Genomic DNA, 25,610 nt, shown 5'->3' with positions numbered 1-25,610 from the left:
TCTTTTCAGGTCATTGACCAAGTCCTGTCGTGTAGTTCTGGGCTGATTCCTCACCTTTCTTAGAATCATTGAGACCCCACGAGGTGATATCTTGCATGGGGCTCCACTCCGATTGAGATTGACCGTCATGTTTAGCTTCTTCCATTTTCTAATGATAGCTCCAACAGTGGACCTTTTTTCACCAAGCTGCTTGGTAATTGCTCCGTAGCCCTTTCCAGCCTTGTGGAGGTGTACAATTTTGTCTCTGGTGTCTTTGGACAGCTCTTTGGTCTTCGCCATGTTACAAGTTAAAGTCTTACTGATTGTATGGGGTGGACAGGTGTCTTTATGCAGCTAACGACCTCAAACAGGTGCATCTGATTCAGGATGATACATGGAGTGCAGGTGGACTTCTAATGGGCAGACTAACAGGTCTTTCAGGGTCAGAATTCTAGATGATACACAGGTGTTCAAATACTTATTTGCAGCTGTATCACACAAATAAATTGTTAAAAAATCATGCATTGTGATTTCTGGATTTTTCTTTTTAGTTTATCTCTCTCACAGTGGACATGCACCTACGATGAAAATTTCAGACCCCTCCATGATTTCTAAGTGGGAGAAATAGCAAAATAGCAGGGTGTTCAAATACTTATTTTCTTCACTGTATATATGTATGTTAAAACATTTTTAAAGCCCTCCGGACATGAACTAACACCCCTATAGGCATCTTTACACTCAAATGAGCCAGTATGGGAGACATAACAACAGAAAATGAGACATTTAAGACATAAACAAGGGTTGTACTCACATGTGTTGCTACAAATGTGCCCTGGGCAGACAGGAAGTGACATTGGGGATTCAGTGTTGTGTTTTAGCTTGGCTAAATTCCATTGTTTCACCTGCGGACAATGACAATGAAAATGTTTTTTTTGTCAAAAATCACAAAATTTTAACACTGGCATTTTTCGACCAGAAAAGTGCATTAGCAGCAAGTTGAAAAATCTGAAAAAATGACATACTAACCTCTTACGTTTTTTATCAATGATAAACAGCACCTTCATTCACTTTCATTTTCAGCCAGGCATTGTCATGCAATAAATATTTTCATGAATTTTTAGTCCATTAGGTGTCAGTCACTCATCATATACGGAGAAACCCCCATCAGGTACCCCTGAGGGCCCACCGCCACACAAGCAATCTATAATTGCTTCTTAAATCACAATGCTAATGTCAGGCACTCCGCATCGTAATGCAATGTAATCAAGTCATTAAGACGGCAAGACTGCAGCTTTGGTAGCGATCTGGTAAGTCTGAATGAGCGCACGTTTATTTCAAGGACTCAATTTTGGCCGTAATCAATGAGGACGTCGCCGGTCCCGAATTGATGCATGAATTACCAATTCAGATGCAGTTTTACCTCATTTAGCAGTGATCCGCACGCCATGATGAAAGCAGAAAACAACAAAAAAAGATGGCGGAGGCGGATGAATAATAACGTAGCACAAAGCAGGAAGTGTTTGCATGTAGGTAGGAGGTAGGTTATAGCCTTAGGTTATCTACGGGTGGAATCAATTAGACAACATTTTTTTACAAGACATTCCTGGAGTCTTCACAGGGAACGGCTCCCAAGATATTGCCTTATTTCTTTTTTTCGCTACGCTTCTCACATCAAACGCTCCCTTTCTTCACAAACGTTCCCGTACCGAGTGCCAGAGAGGAAAGGAAGCCATTATGTTCTTCGTTTGCCCCCAACCTTCTCTTCGCTTCCCTCCCTCACCGTGGATGTATTTCTGCCACTAAAGCATACGGCGCTTTTGAAATACGCTCAAAGTACAAAGCCATCACGGCTGTCTGTGTTTGAAGTGGCTGGGAAAGAGCACAAATACTCAGGATTTGGCCTCGGGTCGGTGATGACGGCTCGACGTAATCCCTCGCAATAGTGCGCTTTCATTATCGCCTCTTCGCTAAAATGAGTTTTTCAAAGAATAATTACTGTTTAGTGGATAAATATGGTTTATTATTAATGAAAAGAAACAAATGATACTTACTCTTGGTCCAAATGAAGTATTTGATTACAGTAACTAAATGCATTTTAATTGTAAATAGTACAGTATTGTACTACATTGGCCTCTAGCGCCTCGGTAAGGTTCCCTAGGGGACACATTTACTGTGACACTGCTCCAGCAGTGCGTCTTATATGGCTTTTTACTCTTCTTTATTGAGTGTAAAACCATTTAAACCTGCAAGGAAATACGCCGTCCAGAAAAACGACACCAACAAAACTGCTTATTTACATCTAAAATGTCTTATTTTCTCTGATTATATCTACTATAGGGGTGTTATAGCATGCCTTGAGGGCTCTAATAATGTTAAAAACTGCATCTGGAAGATTGTTAACAGGTTTTCTATGCCATAACTATGAAAATATTCTATATACTAATAGTGAATACTTGCATGTTCTCCCTGTGCATGCGTGGGTTTTCTCCGGGTACTCCGGTTTCCTCCCACATTCCAAAAAAAACATGCTAGGTTAATTAGCGACTCCAAATTGTCCATAGGTATGAATGTGAGTGTGAATGGTTGTTTGTCTATATGTGCACTGTGATTGGCTGGCCACCGGTCACCTGATGAATGAATGAATAGTGAATCCTATTTTGCAGAAATTCACTTATTGGAAGCAGTTATTTGCAATAAAATAGGGATGACGGTATTTTACTTACAAAGACTAGACACTAGTACTTATCGTATTTTACACACCAATCAAAAAATGTGTTACAACAAGTCGCATTTAACTAAATACATTCAAGCTAGTCATAATTCTAATTAAACACCACTACTGTCTAAAATACCACATTCCTCAATCAATAACTACAGTTGCACATTACTTACAGACACAGACTCCAAGGCAAAACCCTCCGGTATGCTTTGTATCATTCAATTTGTGCGCCACAAGCTCAACTCAATGAATTATGGTAATGGTAATGGTAATGATTTAATTTCATTTGAACATGCATCAGATTACAATTGAATGCATCACATAATCAGTTCACAGTTCCTCATGTCCAAAAGGAGTAGGAAGAAGCAAAGCTTATTAAATCCTACCCCTCCGTCTGGTACTTTTACAATCAGTAACTGTTACATTTGTTCACTTCCTGCTTTCATAATATAGTTTAAGTTTGTTTTTATTCTTTTTTTTTGTCACGTACCGAAGTATGAGGTGATATGACCATACAATGACATAATGGGTACCATAGTAACTGTCAATATAGTGATATATACATATAGCACATCATGACTGGTTCAAGGTAATTGGTTATTTTGAGCCTTATGCATTATTTTAGCTGTTTGAAGGTTAACTATATCAGCAAGTTTAAGTATTTGTGATTTTAGAAATAAGGAGTTAGTATGTTCTCTGAATTATCCTTACTGGCCTTTTTTGCAGTACATTTAGTGAGCTACACTCAGGAGCTATTATTGTTGCTTTGACCGGTTGGCACTTGGTCATCCTCCATTGCTGCCAAGCAAACAATGTTTTTAAAGGAACTTCCCCACAAGCACCTAATCTACAAATTCCAGGGATTCGTTCCATGATGCTGTGTTGCCCCCACAAATAGATCTGGCGCCACCTGTACGACACCCGGGCTGCCAAGGAATAAGAAGACGACGCACGAGGGATCGGTGTTGCCAACCCTGTGACTTTGTGGCTAAATTCAGCGAGTAATCAAACCCCTCTAGACATCCTTTTTTTCAAAAAGGCCACTCTGCCAGAGTAATTTGAAATTGGGGCATTTTGGATGAATCATGGGAGCTTTGGGTTCTTTTAGTACGTGGTTAATTGGCAGCCTGCCTACACTCCCTCCGAGTGGAATACAGTCTGCAGGGAGGTCTCCTTCGCTCTCTCTCGGCAGATTCCTTCATTCCGAGTAATGAATTGCATCTTTACAGGAAGAAAAAAAAAAATGTAAATAGGCACTGACGCGCTGCCAATTAATTTTTAATCCCCATCATCCTGACATACCCGGGGGGGAGAATCTAAAGTTTCAGGTTATTATGAAAGCGTCCGTCGTGTCCTTTTGTCTTGGTGAGACATGCAATCAGCTGTCAGAGCGCTCCTCCTTCATTGAAGCAAAGCCTGATGGGAAAATAGCAGAACCCCATCCTTGTCCTTTGATGAGAGATAGAACAAGGCTCAAGTCGAGGGATGCTCCCTGCGATCCGTCGTCCCGTAAAAAAAACACGATATTTTGATAAATGCCATTCAAAGTCGATCACAAAGTCACAAAAAATGATCGCCATCCAGCGTCAAACGCCGACAACGAACGAACCACGAGAAAACGTTGCCAAACGTTCAACTTATGTTGCATCTTTGTTTACACATTTTGCCAATCTGCCACTGGCGGAAACTAGCTAGCTTGCTAGCTACAGTTATTGGTACCGTTATCCACCAAATCTTTATTTGTTAGAACGCACCCGATGGACATAAGGACATATCCATTTCCCAGTGGGACAAAAACGAGCTCCAAACTATCCACATTGTTTGTTTCTTTTAAAAACAAAACGTCACTGTGGTTAAAAAGTCACATTTTGAGTCGGAAGCTAAAAGGCTTAGCAGACCGAGTGGTTGACAAAGCGATTAACCACTGATTAGCTTAGCTTAGTCGGGTGGGTACTAAACGTGACACAGCACATTTTCACATTTGTGTCATGTTTTTTTTGTCATGACAAGGATTTCCACGATCGGCTTTGAAAGCCATTTATCGGCATATGCCAATCACGTTTAAGAAGCAATACTAGTTCATATGCAAATCGGAACAGATATCGCCAAATCAAATGCATTTGTGATGGTCCAAATGTATTTGTGGCGGGCCATGACAAATAAAGTATGGGATTGGGCTCCCAAAAAATTGGGAATTAAGCAGCAATAAAATTGTGCAAAAATCCGGGAGCTAAACATGCGTGCGAATTAGAACATTAACAGGCGAGTGACCTTCCTTAAAACCAGGGGTCTCAAACACGCGACCCGCGGGCCAAATGTGGCCCGCAGGACACTAGTTTGAGGCCCCCGCCTTGATATGAAAGTTTAATGTTAGTGCGGCCCGCGCAAGTTTGATATGGATGCTGTATGGTATCATGTACCCAGAAAAAATTATTACGTTTGATTAATGTTCATGTTAAAGGTTAAATAACTGTTAATAGTTATCCTCCCTATCCGTGTGGAAGTGGTAAGTTTCTGGCTATTTAAGTTGAAAGGAAATAACTTGAAGGCTACCGTTTAGGTCGCTAGCACTCTAGTTTGCAAGTTAGCATGTGTCTCAAGACCCTGCAGTTGCGCAATATGTTGTAAATAAAAAGAGTATAAATGTGACTATAGTCGTGTTTTGTCATGTCTACAGGGCTCTAATAATGCTTGGTTCATTTTAATCTGAAAAAAATAATTTGTCTACCCACCAACTATATGTGGTTTCTTAAGTTTTTATTATTTGCCGTTTTATTATTATTATTATATTTATTTATTTATTACTGATTGATTGATTTTCTTTATTCTTGATTTGTTTATTTCTCATCTTATTTTGTGTAGAAAAATAAAAATTAAGATATTTGAGAACAGTGGAATGTTTTATCAGAGCTTTTCTTGTAGAAAATTGGAACCAAAGCAAAGTTTTTTAATTTTTTTTGTTTTTAATAAATGCGTTTTTTGTTGTTTTTTTTTAACCTGATGCGGCCCAGTCTCACCCAGACCCGAGCTCCAGTGTCCCCCAAGTAAATTGAGTTTGAGACCCCTGCTTAAAACCGTAAAAGGCAAAAAGTCAAATAACGGAAGAAGTTAATTTGAGCTGCACGTGGGTGTTTAAGTGCATTTTCCACTTGAGAAGCCACAAGGGTCCCACAGGGATTGAACACTCCGCTTACCCTGATGACTCCTACCGAAGCTAAAGACTCATTTTCTGCCTCTTTAGGGCTTGCCATCTATTAGTAGCATGTAAACACAAATAGGTAGACGTGGGGTGAGTTTTGTTTTTTTTTTTTCAACACAAACAAAAGCCGGAAGCAAAGGATGCAAAGCTAAGTGCATGAAGGATAGCGTTTAAGTGCTTCCCTAAAGCGCTCCTGGGGGAGCGGCAAGGACATTGTTGGGAGTCCGTGTACAGCATGATTGCTGTTTGCACATCCTCGGCCAAATACACCGCCAATAAAAAGGGAAACAGATTAAAGAGACACTCTTCCCTTCCGTGCCATTAAATCACATCTTCAGCGCGCTCCTAACGAGACACAAAAGTCCGTTTCCTGCTTGACCTTTGAACTAGCTTATTTAATAAAATTCAAACTTAAGTTAGGTCAACTTTAACCCTTAGATGCATGAGTGACTGGACCCTACACTCTTCCATAAGTGGCTCAAAAATGACCCATACTAGAATCAATGCGTTTTTATGCCAATTTTGCCATTTTGGTTAGGAATAATCACTTGTATGATATTTAGTATTATATTTAGGGGTTGATAAGAATCAAAGGTTCCTACTGGATTCCATAGAAAATGCATGCGGGTCATTTTTGGTCAAGGTTTGGGTAGTAACACAAAAACAAAAATGTCTTAAAATGTATAAAAGGTAAGTTAAAAATGTGAATGGCATTATATCAAAAACACAGCTAGGAGACCAGGGTTCAATTCCACCCTCGGCCATCTCTGTGTGGAGTTTGCATGTTCTCCCCGTGTATGCGTGGGTTTTCTCCGGGTACTCCAGTTTCCTCCCACATTCCAAAAACATGCTAGGTTAATTAGCGACTCCAAATTGTCCATAGGTATGAATGTGAGTGTGAATGGTTGTTTGTCTATATGTGCCCTGTGATTGGCTGGCCACCAGTCCAGGGTGTACCCCGCCTCTCGCCCCCAAAGACAGCTGGGATAGGCTCCAGCACCCCCGACCCTCGTGAGGATAAGCGGTAGAAAATGAACGAATGAATGAACATTAGTAGAGCCCTCCAGACATGAACTAACACCCCTATAGTCAACTTTACACTCATATTCCCCAATATAGTAGACATAATGAGAGTTCGGGCTGCAAGGCGGTCGAGTGGTTAGCGCGCAGACCTCACAGCTAGGAGACCTGGAGTTCAATCCCACCCTCGGTCATCTCTGTGTGGAGTTTGCATGTTCTCCCCCGTGCATGCGTGGGTTTTCTCCGGGTACTCCGGTTTCCTCCTACATACAAAAAAAAACATGCTAGGTTAATTGGCGACTCCAAATTGTCCATAGGTATGAATGTGAGTGTGAATGGTTGTTTGTCTATATGTGCCCTGTGATCGGCTGGACACCAGTCCGGGGTGTTCCCCGCCTCTCGCCCGAAGACAGCTGGGATAGGCTCCAGCACCCTCCGTGACCCTTGTGAGGAAAAAGCGGTAGAAAATGAATGAATTAATTGGTACTTTTTAGTTATAAATGGTGGATTATTAGTATTTAATTTTTTTAAATAAATATATTATCATGCTTTAAATTGAAATAAAATAATCATTATAATAAGAAGTCAATTCACAAAATACTGTACTAAATTCTGGACAACACTGACAATGATTAAGGCTACCTGAAACCGATTCCTTGGTACATTATTTAAAAAAAAAAAAAAACAACCTTAAACTGTATTATGGAAAGCAGGAAGTGAACAAATGTAACAGTTACTGATTGTAAAAGTGGAGGGGTGGGATTTAATGAGCTTTGCTTCTTCCTACTCCTTTCGGACATGTGGAACTGTGAACTGATTATATGATGCATTCAATTGTAATCTGATGCATGTTCAAATGAAATTAAGCCATTACCATTACCATAGGGCCACGCCTTCTCTGTTGCGATTGGTCAGATGTTGAGGGCCGGCTGTTGTGGGTTCGCCCCATCCAGGTAAACACTGCATGCTTTATTTTGACTTAAGTGGCGTTGAGGTTTGAGTGCTTTGTCGAGGCAGTAAAAAAAAAAAAAAGCAAAGCGAGCTGATTCTGTGATTTCACCCTGGCTTGCTTCGGGCATCCCTGACTGCATCAAGAAAATTGCGGCAGCGTGACAAACGGCTGAGCACAAATTTCTCCACATCACAGAGACCCACACACAAACAAACAAACAAAACGGAAATGTGTAAATCTTCGACACAACCTGAAAATACGCCTGCACTCATAGATCATGGATCATGTGTTCATAACAAAATCACATGGGCGCAACACAGCCATTAGTTCTCTTTACATTATAAATCTGATGTTTTGTTGGTTTTTTTTTCCTGAGGAAAGATTGCCCTCTGGTGAACTACCTGGATTATGGCTATGCAAATATTATTCCTGCTGGTATGAACAAAATAGACATGAAAAGTTCCCTCACTAGGTTTTTTTTCCAGTTCTGTTATATTAGCATTGGGTTTTTAACAATGGGCCAACATGGACAGCCATTTTGCTAGGATTAAGTACACATACTACTGTATGTATTTTGGGATCATTTGTGTGTTTGCAGTACCGTGTAACTCGTTCCGTCCAGCCAGCCCGTCACTACACCCGGCCTCGAACCAGAGTGCTCGGCTAAATGAGGTTTGGGAGTCAGTGGAAGCAGTGCGGTACAAGAATACGTTGGAAAACCTTACTATCTGAAAGGTCGTACCCAAAATGGCGACTCGCCTTCTACGGACCCCGCTTCCGGAACCGGCTGGACCTCAAGGTGGGTCACACCAAGTCACTTTTGAACAAGTATTTTTAAATACCGAATGGGGATTCATGAGTACTCTTAGTTAACTTGTTCACTACTCACCTCTGCTACGGTTTCCCCTTTCCGGCCAGAGATGCTTCACGGGGGGTTCAACAAAACCACTTTCACCGACTCACCGGTGGTCGCCATACTTGTTGCGCACGTGCGCTGTGATTTCGGTGTTGCCGACTGGCAAAGTAGGAAATATCGCGAGAGCAGCATTTGGTGCATGTCCATTGAACAAAAAAAGTTAGAGACTAGCCCTTGTAACGTTAAAATGTACCGTAACAATAAAATATTGTTAGTTTTTTAAATTAAAAATTTAATTAAATGTATATTCAATTTTCAAATATCACTTAATTGTACTAAAATGTAATAAATTAATCTCAGGTTTCTTTGTTTTATTACAAACAAATACAAGCCTACATATGACACAAAAAGAATGTCCCGTTTGGCTGAAAAAGTTCACATGTATTAAAAATAGTAGTCAACAAAACTTGATTTGACCTAATTTACTTTCTACAGCCGAGATAAAGAACATAATTATACCTGACTGAACAAACTCGCAATAATGATGATTTCATTAAATAATGCAGCGTGTGTATTTCTACAGTACTGGCTGTTGTCCTGAAATGATGGATGACAAATGGCAGATGTAAATGAGCTTATAGCACTTTTCTTTCTTTAAGCAGTGTTGGGAAAAATACTTGAAAATACTTTCACCCCAAAAAGTAGTTTAATTTGTAATAGAATTACTACTTTGTCAATTTAATTAGCTACCAGGGAAAGTTTTTTTTTTTTAATCCTTCTCAAAGCTGGCACATTTAGTCCCAACACTGCTTTTGAGGCATCCAGTATGTAGCTATGAAAGGAAAGAACAGCTCATTCACACACTGATCATGTGGGATAGAGACCATGATACCCCTGAGCTAAGCTACCCCCTAGTGGATAAACAATGTATGACACCACAGCATAAGTCAAGTCCCATTTGATCTACACAAACGAACCAACAAAGAGCCCTCTCGGCAGTGTATACCGCACTGCGTGTCCGCTTGCTCTATAGTCCATGCAGGGTGGAGATGATAATGTCCATGAAGGTAGCTTCCAGACAGTAGCAGATCTGGACATCCGGGTCAGCTCCTCCCAGTTCCACTGCTGACTTTTGGGGGAGGGTTAGCTTGGTGGAACCATCTGTTGAACCATCTCGTGGCTTCTCCTTTAAATACTGCAAACCTGAGGTGAAGAAATGGCGATGTGTGAAATGATGACGGAACATAAATTTCAGGGTTGGGTCATTGTGCATTGGGTCCGTCCTTACGAGCGACGAGAGGGTCAATGTCCCTGGCTTTGGTGGCCACGTCGGAGGCACAAACCTGACCCACTTGTACAAGCAGGGCTGTCACGTCCTCATAGAGCGGAGGGAAGGCCCGACAGAAGGCCACAAGGCACGGCAGGGTGGGCATGAAGAATGCAAAGCGCTTGGCACGAGTCAACACTAAATGGCAGAGAGTACAAACCAATCAAACACAACCTGAACTCATTAGCACTTCATGTTGCACTAACAGACGATGGCCAGATGGTGGCAGCAAATATACGCAATGGCTTCAGCATGTACAGAATAACACAGCAACAAATGTCAATGAAAGAGGAAGAAACGCTGACCTGTGAGGAGAGTACCCATGACACTGATGGCCAATCTGGCCACACTGAGCGACTTGGGCAAGGCATACTGGATACACAGGTACGACAGCAACTGGATGGCAAAAATCTGTCCAGACACATCAAGTCAAGCAAAGAAACATTTAACACGCCGCGTGTTCCTGTAGTGCACGTATGCAAACACAGACCGGAAGATGCCGCGGCAATGATCGGAGCTGAAGAAGAGGTCAAAAGGGCGGGTCGGGACACCTCACCTGCTTTTCCAGTTGGGGCTGGGCCAGCAGTTCTGGGATGAAGTCCAGACAGATATGCATGGAAGGGATGCCTGCCACTGTTAGAGGCAGCAGAGCTTGAGGGTAACCCTGGAAGAGACAACGTGGCACGCAACCACATGATGGAAAATTAAGCGGGGATGGGGGGGGGGGGGGGGGGGGGGGCAGGGGGGCATAGCCAGCTCACTGTAGTTTATATCCATCGTGTTCGGAGTAATGGCGTTCAACATAACATTTCACACAGTCTTATTGTTTTACAGCAACGGGTCATCTAATTCATACTTGAAACATTACAAACAGTCAAACGTGGCACGTTGTCTATAGCAACAATACCATCTGTCTGTCAGATTGTACTACTACTACTACTAGTCATCCCTCATCACGATTCATCATGATTAATTTGCTCCAGACCTGACTGCAATAAATTAATTTAAACGCAAAGTAGTATCACTCATTCATTCATTCATTCATTTTCTACCGCTTTTCCTCATGAGGGTCGCAGGGGTGCTGGAGCCTATCCCAGCTGTCTTCAGGCGGAAGGCGGGGTACACCCTGGACTGGTGGCCAGCCAATCACAGGGCACATACAGACAAACAACCATTCACACTCACATTCATACCTATGGACAATTTGGAGTCGCCAATTAACCTAGCATGTTTTTGGAATGTGGGAGGAAACCAGAGTACCCGGAGAAAACCCACGCATGCACGGGGAGAACATGCAAACTGAGGATGGGATTGAACCCTGGTCTCCTAGCTGTGAGGTCTGCGCGCTAACCACTCCACCGCCTTGCAGCCCTAACTCTCATTATGTCTACTATATTGGGGAATATGAGTGTAAAGTTGAGTTGAGTTAGTTCATGTCTAGAGGGCTCTAGTAATGTTCATTCATTCATTCATTCATTCATTTTCTACCGCTCATCCTCACAAGGGTCGCGGGGGGTGCTGGAGCCTATCCCAGCTGTCTTTGGGCGAGAGGCGGGGTACACCCTGGACTGGTGGCCAGCCAATCACAATCACAGGGTACATATAGACAAACAATCATTCACACTCACATTCATACCTATGGACAATTTGGAGTCGCTAATTAACCTAGCATGTTTTTTTGGAATGTAGGAGAAAACCGGAGTACCCGGAGAAAACCCACGCATGCACGGGGAGAACATGCAAACTCCACACAGCTTGTCTCCTAGCTGTGAGGTCTGCGCGCTAACCACTTGCCCGCCGTGCAGCCCTAGTATCACTTATTTATAAATGAAATATTTTTTGTAGTTACAGCTTAGAAAACCTCTTCCAAAAGTAACAATTTTCATATTTTGTTTGCAGATTGGACAGCAAATTGCAAACCAGGAAGTGTTCCGAAGGTTCCAGCCGTGGCTGGAGGACCATAAAGGAGCCAGTCCATAGGGTGCAGACCCCGAAATAGGACATTATAAGTATTTCCCCTGGTACCTAATTACATTCATATAGGACTAATTCCATTGCCAATTCAATGACTATTTTGGGAAAGTAACAGGTAGCTATATGCAATGACTTTCTTTAATACAAGTCATTTTCCCAACACTGATAAGCTTTAGTACAAAGTGCAAAGGGAGGTTCTTCAATTTGAGGGGATTGCTTCAGTGCAATCCAGCATAAGACCATCTGCCGCTTCGGGGGGGGGAGAGCGGCGGCCGCTGACTACTAATGTTACTGGAAACTGATGAGTCATGAGGTCAAAATACATCTTTTGAAAACCTTAGCAACCTTAGCATTTGGCAGATTCTATTCATTTTCTAATGGCAACGTTTGGAATGAAGATGGTGGATTGGTTGCCATTCGCAGCTTTAATGATATTACAGACGGCGAGCACGCGAGGTATATGTAATCTAAAACCTAGTCTCTGCTCCTTACCTGGAAGTGGACCAGTTTGGCAATGTTGGGGTCGGCGATGAACATCTGGTGTAGGAGACAACAGATGAGGCACTGCACCTCCCTCAAATCGCTCAGCAAGCCTCCTTCCGGCTCAGCGTCCCTCAAGCCCTCCTTGGCTCTCGGCATCGGGCTCCTTTGTTCCGTTCTCCCTGCCGTGGGGCCCCTGATGCCCCTCAGAAGGCTTTCGGGGTTTGCTCCCAGCTGCTGCTCCTCTGAGGTGGGTAAACACACCTCCAGAAGAATCTGGACGGCTGCACTATCCTGGATTCATACACGGATTATTACAACAAAACAAAAAGAGCAAGAGTCATTTAAATTCAATTACCTGCGCTGCTAAAAGAGCGTTCTTAAGCTCCTCCCGGGTGACCTCGGGTGTATCTGGCTGACCGGGTACACCCAGATTTGAGACCGTCTGGCTTTGTCTGTCAAAGTCTGCCGTCTCCTTCAAGTGGCTGTGCAGGTAGGCCTTTGAGGCGAGCAGGTAGCCATTCAGCATGTGAAGGACAATGTCCATTAAAGGAGGACACCTGAGGAAGAGGTGGTGCAACGTGTCAAAAAGAAAAATGGTCGATGCTGTGAAATCGTCAAAAACACCAACCGATTTCCTCTTTACCTGTACACCCGCTGATCACAGCGCAGCACGATGAGAGGATCCACCATCAGATTGTTCTGCGTGTACGTCTGCTGTCGGAGCAACTTTGCCGAAGGTTGGAGGGCGTTCACCGTCATCACCCACAGCCTGTGACCAAAAACACAATTACAATATCGCGCAACTCTTGGTGTAACTTAAGAAATATGCAAAGATAATGTTCTTTCGTTACATCGTGGTTTACATTTTTTGACTGCGTATGAATGTGCATTGTGTTCTACGTCTTGTGGTGTATTAGAGCGATCTATCAGTGCCATGTTGTACTGTACGTGTCTGTTATTGTATTTACTACTGCTACCAGTGTTGTATACTCATGTTGAAGACGTGTCCAGCTCCAAGTCGTCTCAGTATGTATGTGTTTACCTGCCTGTACCAGCATATTAGGAACCCACACTAGACAATGGCCGGCTAAATATAGAACCACAACAGTTCTTATTGGCTAAGGGAGAAGCCTATAGACCATTGCTAACCACCAATAAATAAAAGAAGCAGCAGCAGCAGCTAACCGGCCAAAGTAATCTTCGGTTCAAGGACTAGTACAATATATGTATATATGCAATATGTTTTAATAAGGATGCGAAAACACTACAGCCGAAAAGCGTCAGAACGAGGCACTTGATTTCTTGTGTCCATCCAAACAGATTGAGCATTACAATTCAAACAAAATTAGAACTTTGAATGTGTTTTAAGCCTGTGAAAAGTGTATTAAGTGTATTTTGAAGAGTTTTACAGTTTTAAAACCTATATCACTATTGTAAACAAATGAAGTTGGCTACTTGGCAGACATCACTTATTGCGGGCTATTTTGGGAACCTATCCCCCCCGTGATAAACGAGGAATAGAAAGAAAGTCATACAGCTGAATTGGAAAAAGGACGTTGAGATACTTTAGCAGGAGTTTAATGAAATAATCCATAACCAGCGAGTGAGTCTGACACCGCTGCCTTCCTGAATTTTGCCTGTCTCGTCAACTGGAACATTTAGTGCTACGAGAAGAGTGTAAAAATCCCTTATATCTCCGTCTTAGAAAATCTGTCCCAGTTTTAATGCCTGGAGCTTTTTTTTTTTAGTGACAGAGCCTTCCTGGATCAATAGCATATCTTCTCAGATCTTTGTAACTCAGCTCCTGTGAGACCCGACTGACCCAGAGAGTTGGAAGTAGGCCGACAAAGTTGTCTCACTCGGTACCTCTGATCTATTCGCAAACTCATCTTTGACTAAACGGCATCGGGGTCAAGGGTGCAACAGTTCTTCTTCCTCGCTTTAATCCACTTACTGCGTCTCACACAGCGGCTTAAAACAGCCTTACGAGAAACGCCGCCGACTCAAGAGGTGCTGATAACCTCCTTCGCCCCTCGCAGAAACAACACACTCGTTCTCATCAAGTGAACCAAACACTCAAAAGGGACGCTTGGTGTACCTGCGAGGCATCACGGTGTTGAGGCCCATCCAAAGCTTGTTGAGCGTCTGCAGAACGCGGCGTGGCACGGCGGGTTCCAGCAGCAGAGCCATGCTGGCGGTGAGGGCCTCCGAGTAAGGGATCAGGTCTCCGGGTGTCAGGAGTGTCAACTGCTCCAGGACTCGCATCAGCCTGGGACTGCTGGACGGTAACTTCTGGAAGGCTGGTCGTGAAGAAAACAAAACACCTGAATCAGTCGTTCAAGTATGACAATGTGACACCTTCATTGTGTGGAAATATTAGTATTATTATAATTAGTAGTTTATATAATATTTATATAAGAAATAAAATATATTATAAATTATTATAATATACTTATATTATAATATTATTATATAATTATATAAATATTATGTTATATTATTATATATTGTATGTATTATAAAAAATGTATAAACTTTAAATACTATGACATATTAAGTTAGGGAAAAAGTTATAATATCATGGTAATGATAATACTATTTTGATTCAAGTGTAAATATAGGAATGAGATCAAGTATGTTCAAGTATGACAATGTGACACCTTCATTGTGTGGAAATATTAGTATTATTATAATTAGTAGTTTATATAATATTTATATATGAAATAAAATATATTATAAATTATTATAATAATATACTTATATTATTACATTATAATATTATATTATTATATAAATACTATGTTATATTATTATATATTGTATGTATTATAAAAAATGTATAAACTTTAAATACTATGACATATTAAGTTAGGGAAAAAGTTATAATATCATGGTAATGATAATACTATTTTGATTCAAGTGTAAATATAGGAATGAGCTCAAGTATGTTCAAGTATGACAATGTGACGCCTTCATTGTGTGGAAATATTAGTATTATTATAATTAGTAGTTTATATAATATTTATATATTATAAATTATTATAATATATTTATATTACTATATTTATAATATTATAAATATTATATATATTATTATTATATATTGTATGTATTGTAAAAAATATTTTATAATATTTAAATATTATGACATATTAGGTTAGGGAAAAAGTTATAATATCATGGTAATGATAATACTATTTTGATTCAAGTGTACATATGGGAATGAAGTCATTACAAGACAAAAATGGACAAAGAACGTTGAAATATATATAAATAATGTTGAAATATATTATATAACTCATTCCAAACCCTGGTGGAGCTGGCTCTGAGTATATCTGCAGGTGTTGCGGGGGAGCATCATCTTCCTCAGCAGGGGCAGGGTCCCCGTCACCTCCTCTTCGCACACCCAGTCCTCCACGAGACAGAGGTGAGGGTAGTTGATGGCCAGCAGCCTCAGCAGGGCAGAGTGCAGGCCTGTGACAACACAGTGACGGACTTGTGATTGCTTTTTCACAGATTATTATTTGTTGTTATATTCTCACCCCCAAGCTCCTGTTGCAGCCCCTGGGCTTGGGTAACTAAGTACTTTATGGGGATCTGGTCCATCAGAGCTGCAGAGTATGACTTGGGTTTCTTCTGCATTAAAGCTGTCAAAAAAAAAAAAAAAGAGAGAAAACGGCAAGTGACGTGACGTAACGGCGAAGGATGAGTATACAGTAATGCTGTGTGCATTGACTGCAGAGCTGCTGCGCTTTGCAATGCGGGTGACGTTATTGACGCACGTTCATTACCTCAGCTGATCGGCTTCATTAGTCTTAGGCACTTAGGTAAACAGAACAATTAAAGAGATGGCCATCAACCGTCATAAATCTGACCTAATGAAGGGCAAGAGGTGAGCTTGTCAGGGAAAAGAGAATATACACCCGCTAGTAACTGCTAATGCTCAATCTAACCCAAGTTAGCTCCCACGGCTAATTGCACTCGGGCTGTTTGTCAGCCCAACATACAGCCCTCAAGTGAAAAGAAGGACGGCGACGTTCAGTGTGCATACCCAGCTGTTTGGTGCTAGCCAACAGGTTCTCCTCGTATGACAGGATGTAGTAGAGGATAAGAAGTTGGGTGGTGATGGAGTAGCGTTGTCGTCCTCCTCGGCTGTCTCCCTGCTAAGAAAGAAAGAGCTGAACTTTAATTGAAAGTGTTTTAATTGAATTGTTTCACACAAGCATTGTGAATGAGTGCAGATAATTTCCTATTTAAAAATAAATAAAATTGAGGCGGTCCCTCAGCATGACTTACGCCAGAAGAGGCCTGGAAAACGCTGAGGATTTCCTGCTCTGTGATTGGTTGGTTTGTGGCCTCCGGGTTGGCCTTGGACGCCGGAGTGAGGATGGAGTTGATGTACACGTCAACGAGGGGAATCAGTTGGGTGTGGATGGGGGTGTTTGTCTCACACAGCTGACGGTAGATCCAGTCCTGGAAGGTGACGGACATCGTTGAACATTATCTCAGGAGTTGTAGGAGTGGTGTGACTGCTAATGCATGGAAAAAAAAGTCTACCTTGATGGACACTTTGTGCTTGGTGAAGGCTCGGCTCCGAAGCAGCTGGTAGATACAATGAATGGGGAGGAAACCTGAGATGTTGGCGCTCAGATTGTTGGTCACCGCAACCCTCACTGCATGGGCGGTCACCACCTGCATATGGAGAGTGCCAAAATGTCATAAAAAAAAATAATAACAACATTAAATAAAATTAAAGTAAATAAAATAAAATGAGATAAAATGAGATTTTCCATGCTCTAATGTACAAAATATTAGTTTTATTAATATAAAATATCCTATAAACATAACCAAATTCTGTGATGTGTATGTCCAGTGCCCCCCCGTTTTGTTTTTGAGTGTGTTTGTATTGCTGTTGACGTTTTGTTTAGAAAAATATAAAAATAAATAAAAATAAAGTTAAAAAAAAAAAAAATCCTATAAACAAATATCCGATAAACAAGAGATTTGTAGAGATCTGTACTTTTGTGTGGACTTCACCCTAATACAGAACCATGATCGAAAAGGTAAGCGAATCATTTTGTTTCAAAAACGTAAATAAAATAAAAAAATAAAAATAAAATAAAAAATAAAAAATAAAAAATAAAAAATAAAAAATAAAATAAGGTTTTCCATGCTCTAATTTAAAAAAAATATTAGTTTTATTAATATAAATATCCTATAAACAAATATCCGACAAACAAGAGATTTGTATAGATCTGTACTTTTGTGTGGACTACACCCTAATACAGAACCATGATCGAAAAGGTAAGCGAATCGTTTTGTTTCAAAAAGGTCGAAGAACGCTCTTTGCAACAATTTAGCAGAAAAACAACCCAAACCATTAGTTTGCACAAATACATACGGTATATAAAATGGACATGGACTTATACACGCACCTGTTCTGTGAAGATCTCTTGTGTGAAGATAGTCTTCATCTTGCTAAGAGAGCTTGGTTTGATGGCAATCTATAAAAAAAAAAAAAAAAAAAGAACTGTAGTCGGCTTACTATAAACCAAAACAGCCCTCAGGTAGCAGTATTGCCATTGTTCAATTTCCTCTCTTCATATTTCATAAAAATCACTCTACAAGGCAGGCACAACACCGAATTGATAGCGTTGCCCTCGAGGGGCGAAACAAACATCCAAATCCAATTACATTGCATATATTAGTGGAACATACACTTAGATGGATACGCTACTTAGCACGCATGCAGGAGACGACACTGCACTTACCAAGTTATAAAGCAGTGAAATGGCTGCAGGGTATAGCCTGTCTTCGCAGATGTATGTATTTCAGCGGTATTTCAGTATTTTTATGTGTCACTGCAGCAGCGGAGGAGCGGTTCCAGTCTCCAGCCAGACAGACAGACTGACGTGTATTGATCAATGGCTTCCTCCTACCTATCAACTTACCTTCATCCCCAATGTAGAGCACACCAACTCAATAATGGAGCTGAGCTGGTTGCTATGGAAATACATGGCAACCAGTAACAGCATCTCTCCAAAAGAGGCAGATACACCCGCAGCGCTGCATGGGGGAGGACACACATAGATGCGTGAGCGACATCCTGTAATCGCCGGGAGTGAATTTACACGCATACGTATCATTTCAGTAATGTATGTTTTCCCTCCGACAGTCCACTGCGTTCCCCCAGGGGGGGGGCCCGCCTCACTATTTGAGAAGCAACAGTAATCATGTGAACGCAGAGTAGTGTGGGCGCTCTAGCGTGCTAACGCTACTCCCATGCGTTTGAATGATAAGTACATTTTATTTTTTTTTTTATATAGCACCGCATTTAAAGATACACTTCCTGTACAACATATATGTATATATACCTTGACCTGTTCCATTCAAGTCATTGGCCTGGAGCTGCTTAAATTCCAAATTAAACTCTGACCCGTGTATGGAAACTAGAGTATGAATTGCGTATTCGGCGCTTACCTCTCAAAGTACTCCTCCTCTTTGATCATCCAGCTGAGCCACATGACCATGAGCTGCTCCTGTTCTGGAGTGCTGAAGATCATTTAAATCCAACAGCTTCATTAATAAGAAACAGAACCCGTTTTATGCTAAAAAAAAAAAAAAAAAAAAAGTAAGATCGCCCCCTCATACCTGACAAGCGTGGGGAAGGCCAGCAGCTTGCAGAAGGACAGGGAAACAAAGCGAACGCCTGCAGGAGTAGCTGGAGGTCGGCTCGTCATCAGCTGCAGGAGCTGCTCTGCCTCTTCATCCGTCGGTCTGAAGCGAGGCCAAAGCAAATGTACTTTATTCTCTTTGCACACTGGTTTCAACTTTAAAGTCATGTATCCATGATTTAGATTGCGGCAATATTAGCAACCAAACACACATTTATCATTACAAAAAACACTAATAATGGCATACACTTGAACATACCTGAGGCCGGCGATGCCCATGAGGGCACAGTAGAGTCGGAGCAGAGCGCCCGCCTTCACCACATGCTCCTCCCTGAGGCCAGAGTACCCGGAGCCGCCCTCCTCGTCCACGTCGCCGTCATTGGCCACATGAGTGCTGCGCGAGCGAGGCAGGATGGCGACCAACTCCAACAGCAGTTGCCTGCGCATCTGCCACAGCACCGAGCTGCTTTCTCTCTTTCTCTGGCGGCCGAGGAAAAAAAAAAAAATCCGCACAACCGATTAGCCGCCGTTCATTTGTACGTATACGTTGCTTTGCCGGCATATTAACATTACCGGCTCATTGGCGTACATTTATAACGCATAACGCAGTAATCATCATTTCTACACCTCTTATAATGCAATTCAGAATTGAGAGTGTACTGATGGCTCGGGGATTAAAGCATATTCACTGCAATTAACCACAGCACAGCCTCTTTCATTGTCTCCTTTTCAAAAGGGATATTATAATATTATAAGCAAACGGATGATGGCATTTACACAGAAAAGCTCCTTGTTCTCCATTGCCAGGGAGAAATGTCAGCAGATGGAAAAGATATGAATCGCCGTTTTTAGCTATTGTGAAACGCACACTTCTATTCGGGAAATATTATACGATCACTTTTCAAAAACGACACACAGCAATGGACGTCTGTGGCAAAACAAAAGGTCACAAACAGCCGGATGCATCATAATGCCACTGAGAAATGGCGACCGGAGAAGAAGCCCTATGCTGCTATTTCAGGGGCTTTTCAAATTATATTAAACCCCAAGTGAGGACGTCTCTTTTCATGAAATACTCAAGACCTTCAGATGAGTACAGGGTAAAACTGCATTCTTCTCCTTTTAGCCCGAAAAGCTCGGATTCCGCAGCTTGCTCCACGAACCAAAAACTACTCTTTACTGATCAGAACAGCATAGAGACACCCCCTCCCCTCAATCGGTTACCAAATACCAAATGCATTTTCTATACCGGACCACTTCATGAGATTTCGGAGCGGCATAAAACTGAATTAAGAAGACCCTCACCTGTTGCCCGTTGCGAATGAACATGCTGAACCAGGTGCGGACTTTGCTGTTGGTGCCGAGCAGCAAGCCGCTGACGTAAGAGACCAGGGGACTGACGGCCTCGTCTGCTGTATCTGGTTTGTAATCCAGAGTCAGAGCCACCCCAAGACCGGGAAGATGGCATTCCTCCACCTAAAGCGACACACATACAAAAAAAACTCAGAACTGAATTGGAGTTCTCAGCAATTTGTAGCGAGTTTTAGTTTGAGTTTAGTCAATTGGGCTTCTGGTCGGTCTGGTTTTCTTATGAAAACATGTTCATAAGTAGAATTATCAACAAAGCTACGCTATTGATACTAATGCATGTACAGGTGGTCCTCAGATTTTGAACCGGTTCCGGTGCCTAGACTTTTTAATTAAATTATAGGGAGGTCGTTTGAAACCTCGGAATGTCGTGAACTTAGGGACTTAGATATTACAAGATGTTTCATGCATTGAAAAATTCCCACTGACCACCATGGCGCGGATGTTGAGGGCCTGTGAGGGGTTCATCTGGCACAGCTGCCTCAGGGCTTCCGTCCTGCGTCGACCGCCAACGCTTTCCTCATCCTGGCGCTCTCCGTTTTTGATCAAACATCTGCAGACTGCAAACATTTTTGATTAGCGTTTTATGGTCCTTTTTATGCGGCCTAAGTAGGGAAGCTCAGACCTCCCTCTACTTGGCTACTTCGTCCAGCCGGTGGATCCCGAGTGAATGAATGATAAAATATAGCATATTAATAGCTGATATTTATGATAGATCAATATTTGAAATGCACGGAAATTCTAATTAATCATGAATAATCACTGTACAAAAACTAAGCTACAAATGTGTGCGACATAACCAAGGGTACTTTAACGGTCACTTGGGTTCCCCCCCAGAGCGAATACTGGCCATTTCTTACACGGTAAGAGTCACAATGAAGATTACCTTCATTGAAGCTGTCGGGCACATTGGCAACCAGCAGACACAGAAACCAGTCTCCGTTGCGGACATGCAGCAAAGCCTCCGCCACATCCACTATTGGCAGCAGGGAAGGCAGCTCTGCCAAGGCAAAATAAATATACACTTCATCAAATGCACAAAAAAAAAAAAACCTAAATACTCAGATGGATTATATTTTTGGGCCGGCTGTGCACGAATGTGTGATTACTTGTGATGTACGGCTAATGCGCGCTTTGGTATAAATTTACTCTACACTACCGGCCAAATTCATTCTTTGTGCAAACACATCATACCCACTGATTTTTCTTCTTTATTGCAAGCCAATGTGCTTTAGGAGTGAACAATGGCTGTGGGACCATGATAACAAATGTATGATTCTAAACGTAAGGTTTCAATACGCGGCTGTTGATGATATTTATAAAAATACTCAATATAGACACGTTGTGCCGTCGAGTTCAAACTACATGAGAATTTCTGGATGTTAACTAATATACTCATTTTTTGGCCCTTTGTATTGAGTTGTGGACTCCGATAGAGCAGCAACGCACAATAACCCGCACTGAAAGCTTTCAAGGTCTTCCAGAATCTGCACCTATTCCAGCTGTATTTCCATTGATTTTTTCTAAAACGGTCTGTTTTAATTTATTCCACCCACGGCCCCCCTACTCCGCTGTGATTGGTCCCACTCAGCTTGTAACATATAAGGGGACTCCGAATCGAATGGTCGAATAGTCGACTACTCTAAGACACCCAAAACCAGGGGTGGGAAAATATTTTTACTCGTGGGCCGCAATGAGTTAACAAAATTGTCTGGGGGGCCAGAACATATATTTAACACACACACTATTTTATGCTTATAATTTTCCTTGAATTATTTGTCTACTTTTATCTGTAAAAGTGTTATACTAGCAGCTGTATGTTCTCGTGTCCCTTCAGGAGCACTTTAAACATTAGACCACATCAAAATATGTAATTTAATTTTACAGTTTTGTTGTTTTTTTTTACTAAATAAGACATCCGACTTGCAAGACACATTGGTAGTTTGTATATTAAAATTTTAAATACTTAGAAAGCAACTGGTAGGCCAGATTCAAACACTTGGTGGGCCGTATGTGGCCCCCGGGCCGTAGTTTGCCCACCCCTGCTCTAAACAATTCAAGAGGTGCCTCGAGTGTTGGGGTGTCCAAAGTGAAAATCAAAAAATTTTGATGGATTTTTTTGTAAAAAGGCTACAAAATTGTTAACATAAGTTTAAAGAAAAACTTTAAAGATTTTATTACCAGTTATTAGTATCAACATTCTTCTTTTCCTCATTTTTAAAAAATGTATTTTATTTCTACAATTTGCCACGAGGCAACAAGCTGCGGGTGGCAAATGGTCCCCGGCCCGACAATTTGGACACCCCTGCTCTACAGGCCCAAATGGGGAAGAAATGAGAGGCAAATTCAGGTATCCATAAAGACATCTGAGAGAGTAGAGTCCCGCTATATAAAAAAAAAAGTACCGCAAGGCATGCCGGGTGGCAGCGGCGCTTCCGGCTCCCAGCATGCCTTGAAGTACTTTACAGTACTTGTTTTGTAAAAAGTTACGTGTTTAGGGTGAAAGTTGTTGTTTATTATTCCCCATAGTAGTGTGTTTGTTTCACTGCGTGGCAAACTCACCGAGAGATCACTATGCGTGCTCGAGCAAAGCGTCTCTGAACTCAACCAAGCTTCGCCACCACTTTGACACCCCCTGATGTACAGATGGAATTGGCTAACCTTTTAGCCTGGTGGTCTGACCAGAGTGGCCTACCTGCTTGCAGAATGCAGAGGACATCTGCAACCTCCTCCAAGTAGACGGGGCTTTCAAAGAGTTCTGACGACTTCAGGAAGAACTCTCCGTTTGAATCCGCCACCTAAAAAATAATAAAAATATTATTAATATAAATATTATAATATTATTATATTATTTCAATGCGGCGGCTTGAGCTTGTACCTTACTCATGATGGTCAAAAGCTCGCTGAGGGTCAGACGGAGTCTCCTGAGAGGATCGCTGTGTTCAAACTCCAAGGTGAGACCATGCTGCAGTTGGGACACCAGGATGCTCTCCACATTAGAGCCGCCGGCCTTGTGCCTGGCAGAAGGGAACCCAGAAGGTAGAGTTGTAATATTCTGAACAATTATTTTCTAAAGTCTTTTTTTTTTATTTTATTACCTGAGTTGCTGCTCTTTCCTGGCATCCTGTTCCAAAGCGTGAAAATCAACAGACAACAGCGCTACGATGGAGTTGACGGCTTCCACTCCCGAGAGGAGACGGAGGATGAGCTTCTTGTCCTGTGCCCAGGATTGGCTCTGGTCAGCCGGGGCACACAGAGCCATCCTCACCAGGCAGGGGAGCAGCAGCCTCAGCTCGGGGTCACTCAGGGCAGCCAGGCGCTGCACGTCCACCTTCTGCATGGCTTCAAATGCATAAGGGCTGACAAACTGCAGCCCTGCACTGTCTGTCATCTCTGCAACTGTAAGAGTATATCAATTGGCAATTTAGAAAGCATCAGAGAGTAACAATACATGACATATGAATGAACCATGTGAACCCAAAAAAACATTACTAAGTTATTATTACACCCCTTCCTACGTTTATTTCATAGAGTTAAATTTGTGTCATAAAGTTACGCCAGTCACAAAAGTTACAGAACAGCATTTTCAGCTCATTCAACCTAGCAACGACAGCTAGCTTAATGCTAACGCTAATACTTACTACGGTAAGTACTCGGTGTCAAAAAATAAACCCAACTGCGGCTCAGCCACCGCCAAGTTTAACGCGGGTTATTGCAATAATTTATAACACATATTCGCCAACTTCATCACTTTTGTGTAGCTTAGCATGCTACTAGCCAGCTAGCTAACAGCTAAAGCTAATGCTCAACGCAGCAGCCGGGTAATGAAAACAAAGCATTTGCTAAACATTGCTTCTTACCACGCAATAAAGTCCGCAAAACGGCAACGGAAACACTCTTACCTCAATTATTAAATATGTGGTTGCACTTCCAGGCGAGAGGCCTTCAGACCTCGGACTTGCTTGAGGACCACGACAGCGCTAAGCTAGCCAATGGTACGGGGAAAGTATCCTACCGTCCGGCTTGACAAAACCTATCAGCGTGTAGCATTTTGTACACCCTAACTATTCAAATGTTATTAAGACGGACTTTAACTGTAAAAAGAGTGTAAAAAACGAAGTGAGGGTGCTAATATATTACTGCCGTGGGGGAAGCACGGCGCTGTCTCACACAAGATGACGGATGCCTGCATTGACTCCATCATCTTATGTTGACGTTCATTCACATTCATGAGGACGGATGGATACGATGTTCATCTCACATTTGAAATAATACGCAGTATAACTTAATTGTTGTATTTTGTAAGCGAACTGATAAAAATACAGTAAAGATTTAATCTCATAAAACTCTTAATTAGCCTCGAGTACAGGTGGGTGAAATTTCGATACCAGTACAGTAACTCTAAAATTGCAGGTGCCGAAAATGATACTCATATTTTTTGCTTGATATTTGAAACCATTTAATTTGTTACAATCACAATAAAACACAAATTTATTTGTGGATAATTTATTGAACTGATGTTAGCAAGATAATGCCGAATATATGGGAAAACATTTTTGGACCGAGGAGATCTTTGGAGTATGGGACCCCAGAAGGGACATGGAAGATGTTAAAAAACACACATTAAAAAAAAGGTGTTAATGTTAAAAACCTCGAATCTAAAACCTGTTAAACATGTCCCCGTTGAGGCTTAATAGCTGATAATAGCAACTGAATACCATACTTACATAATAATCTTGTTGAATTAAATAAACATATATAAGCTAGCTCCGTTACGGAAGCTAGTTTTTATGAATCACTCACTGAACTGATTCGGGTACTCGATTCACTTGTCATTAAGAGCATGCACAGAAAGACTCGCACAAGCCCACCCGCGATTCAGTGAATTTGTCGAGTCTGTGAAGCTGCTCATACAGCAACACAGGAGGGCTGATTTGAGGCAAGTACCGGATCTGCGACTTCTCATTTATACAAACGTAGTTACATGGTAATGAGTTTTATTTATAATTTAGCTGGATAGCAATGTTAAGTGTTAATGAAGACGATTACCCTCCGAGTT

The 25,610-nt window shown here is 41.7% G+C and overlaps 1 protein-coding gene and 1 long non-coding RNA gene across 10 annotated transcripts in view; both read right to left on the bottom strand.

Annotated features, from left to right (window-relative positions):
* Positions 1 to 8,875, bottom strand: part of LOC131137876 (uncharacterized) — a 30,299-nt gene extending 21,424 nt beyond the window's left edge. For 5 of the 9 annotated variants that reach the window (XR_009131992.1, XR_009131993.1, XR_009131996.1 and 2 more), the window contains exons 1-4: positions 8,759 to 8,875; positions 8,612 to 8,686; positions 8,471 to 8,532; positions 791 to 881 (exon numbers count right to left, since the gene is read on the bottom strand). This is a non-coding gene — a long non-coding RNA (uncharacterized LOC131137876). The remainder of the gene's footprint in view (positions 1 to 790; positions 882 to 8,470; positions 8,533 to 8,611; positions 8,687 to 8,758) is intronic. The other 4 variants (XR_009131995.1, XR_009131994.1, XR_009131998.1 and 1 more) reach the window with 1 other exon arrangement.
* A 211-nt stretch (positions 8,876 to 9,086) lies between these two features.
* Positions 9,087 to 25,274, bottom strand: ints2 (integrator complex subunit 2). Its single transcript, XM_058086260.1, has 25 exons — positions 24,454 to 25,274; positions 23,650 to 23,950; positions 23,430 to 23,568; positions 23,247 to 23,349; positions 21,438 to 21,551; positions 20,981 to 21,111; positions 20,489 to 20,659; positions 19,443 to 19,663; positions 19,161 to 19,286; positions 18,990 to 19,061; positions 18,461 to 18,575; positions 17,945 to 18,013; positions 17,067 to 17,201; positions 16,806 to 16,982; positions 16,561 to 16,672; positions 16,052 to 16,156; positions 15,819 to 15,983; positions 14,608 to 14,809; positions 13,153 to 13,278; positions 12,865 to 13,066; positions 12,519 to 12,800; positions 10,609 to 10,716; positions 10,358 to 10,463; positions 10,014 to 10,190; positions 9,087 to 9,928 (listed from the first exon to the last, which is right to left on the bottom strand). Exons 2-25 carry the CDS (start codon positions 23,940 to 23,942, stop codon positions 9,753 to 9,755), a joined length of 3,627 nt encoding a protein of 1,208 aa, XP_057942243.1. The 5' UTR covers positions 23,943 to 23,950; positions 24,454 to 25,274; the 3' UTR covers positions 9,087 to 9,752.
* Positions 25,275 to 25,610: the final 336 nt, after the last annotated feature.

Source organism: Doryrhamphus excisus, chromosome 11 (genome assembly GCF_030265055.1).
Source record: "Doryrhamphus excisus isolate RoL2022-K1 chromosome 11, RoL_Dexc_1.0, whole genome shotgun sequence".
Taxonomy (NCBI): Eukaryota; Metazoa; Chordata; class Actinopteri; order Syngnathiformes; family Syngnathidae; genus Doryrhamphus; species Doryrhamphus excisus.
This window is presented reverse-complemented; position numbering and strand designations above follow the sequence as displayed.

What these genes read in the sequence shown, in the direction of transcription:
- ints2 (XM_058086260.1), bottom strand. Translation starts at nt 23,942, where the DNA reads ATGACAGACAGTGCAGGGCTGCAGTTTGTCAGCCCTTATGCATTTGAA. An exon ending in TCAGAGCCAGCTCCACCAGG is followed by an intron (nt 14,810 to 15,818) that starts GTTTGGAATGAG and finishes CTTCACGACCAG; the next exon opens with CCTTCCAGAAGTTACCGTCC. An exon ending in CCAAACTGGTCCACTTCCAG is followed by an intron (nt 10,717 to 12,518) that starts GTAAGGAGCAGA and finishes TGTCTCTTCCAG; the next exon opens with GGTTACCCTCAAGCTCTGCT.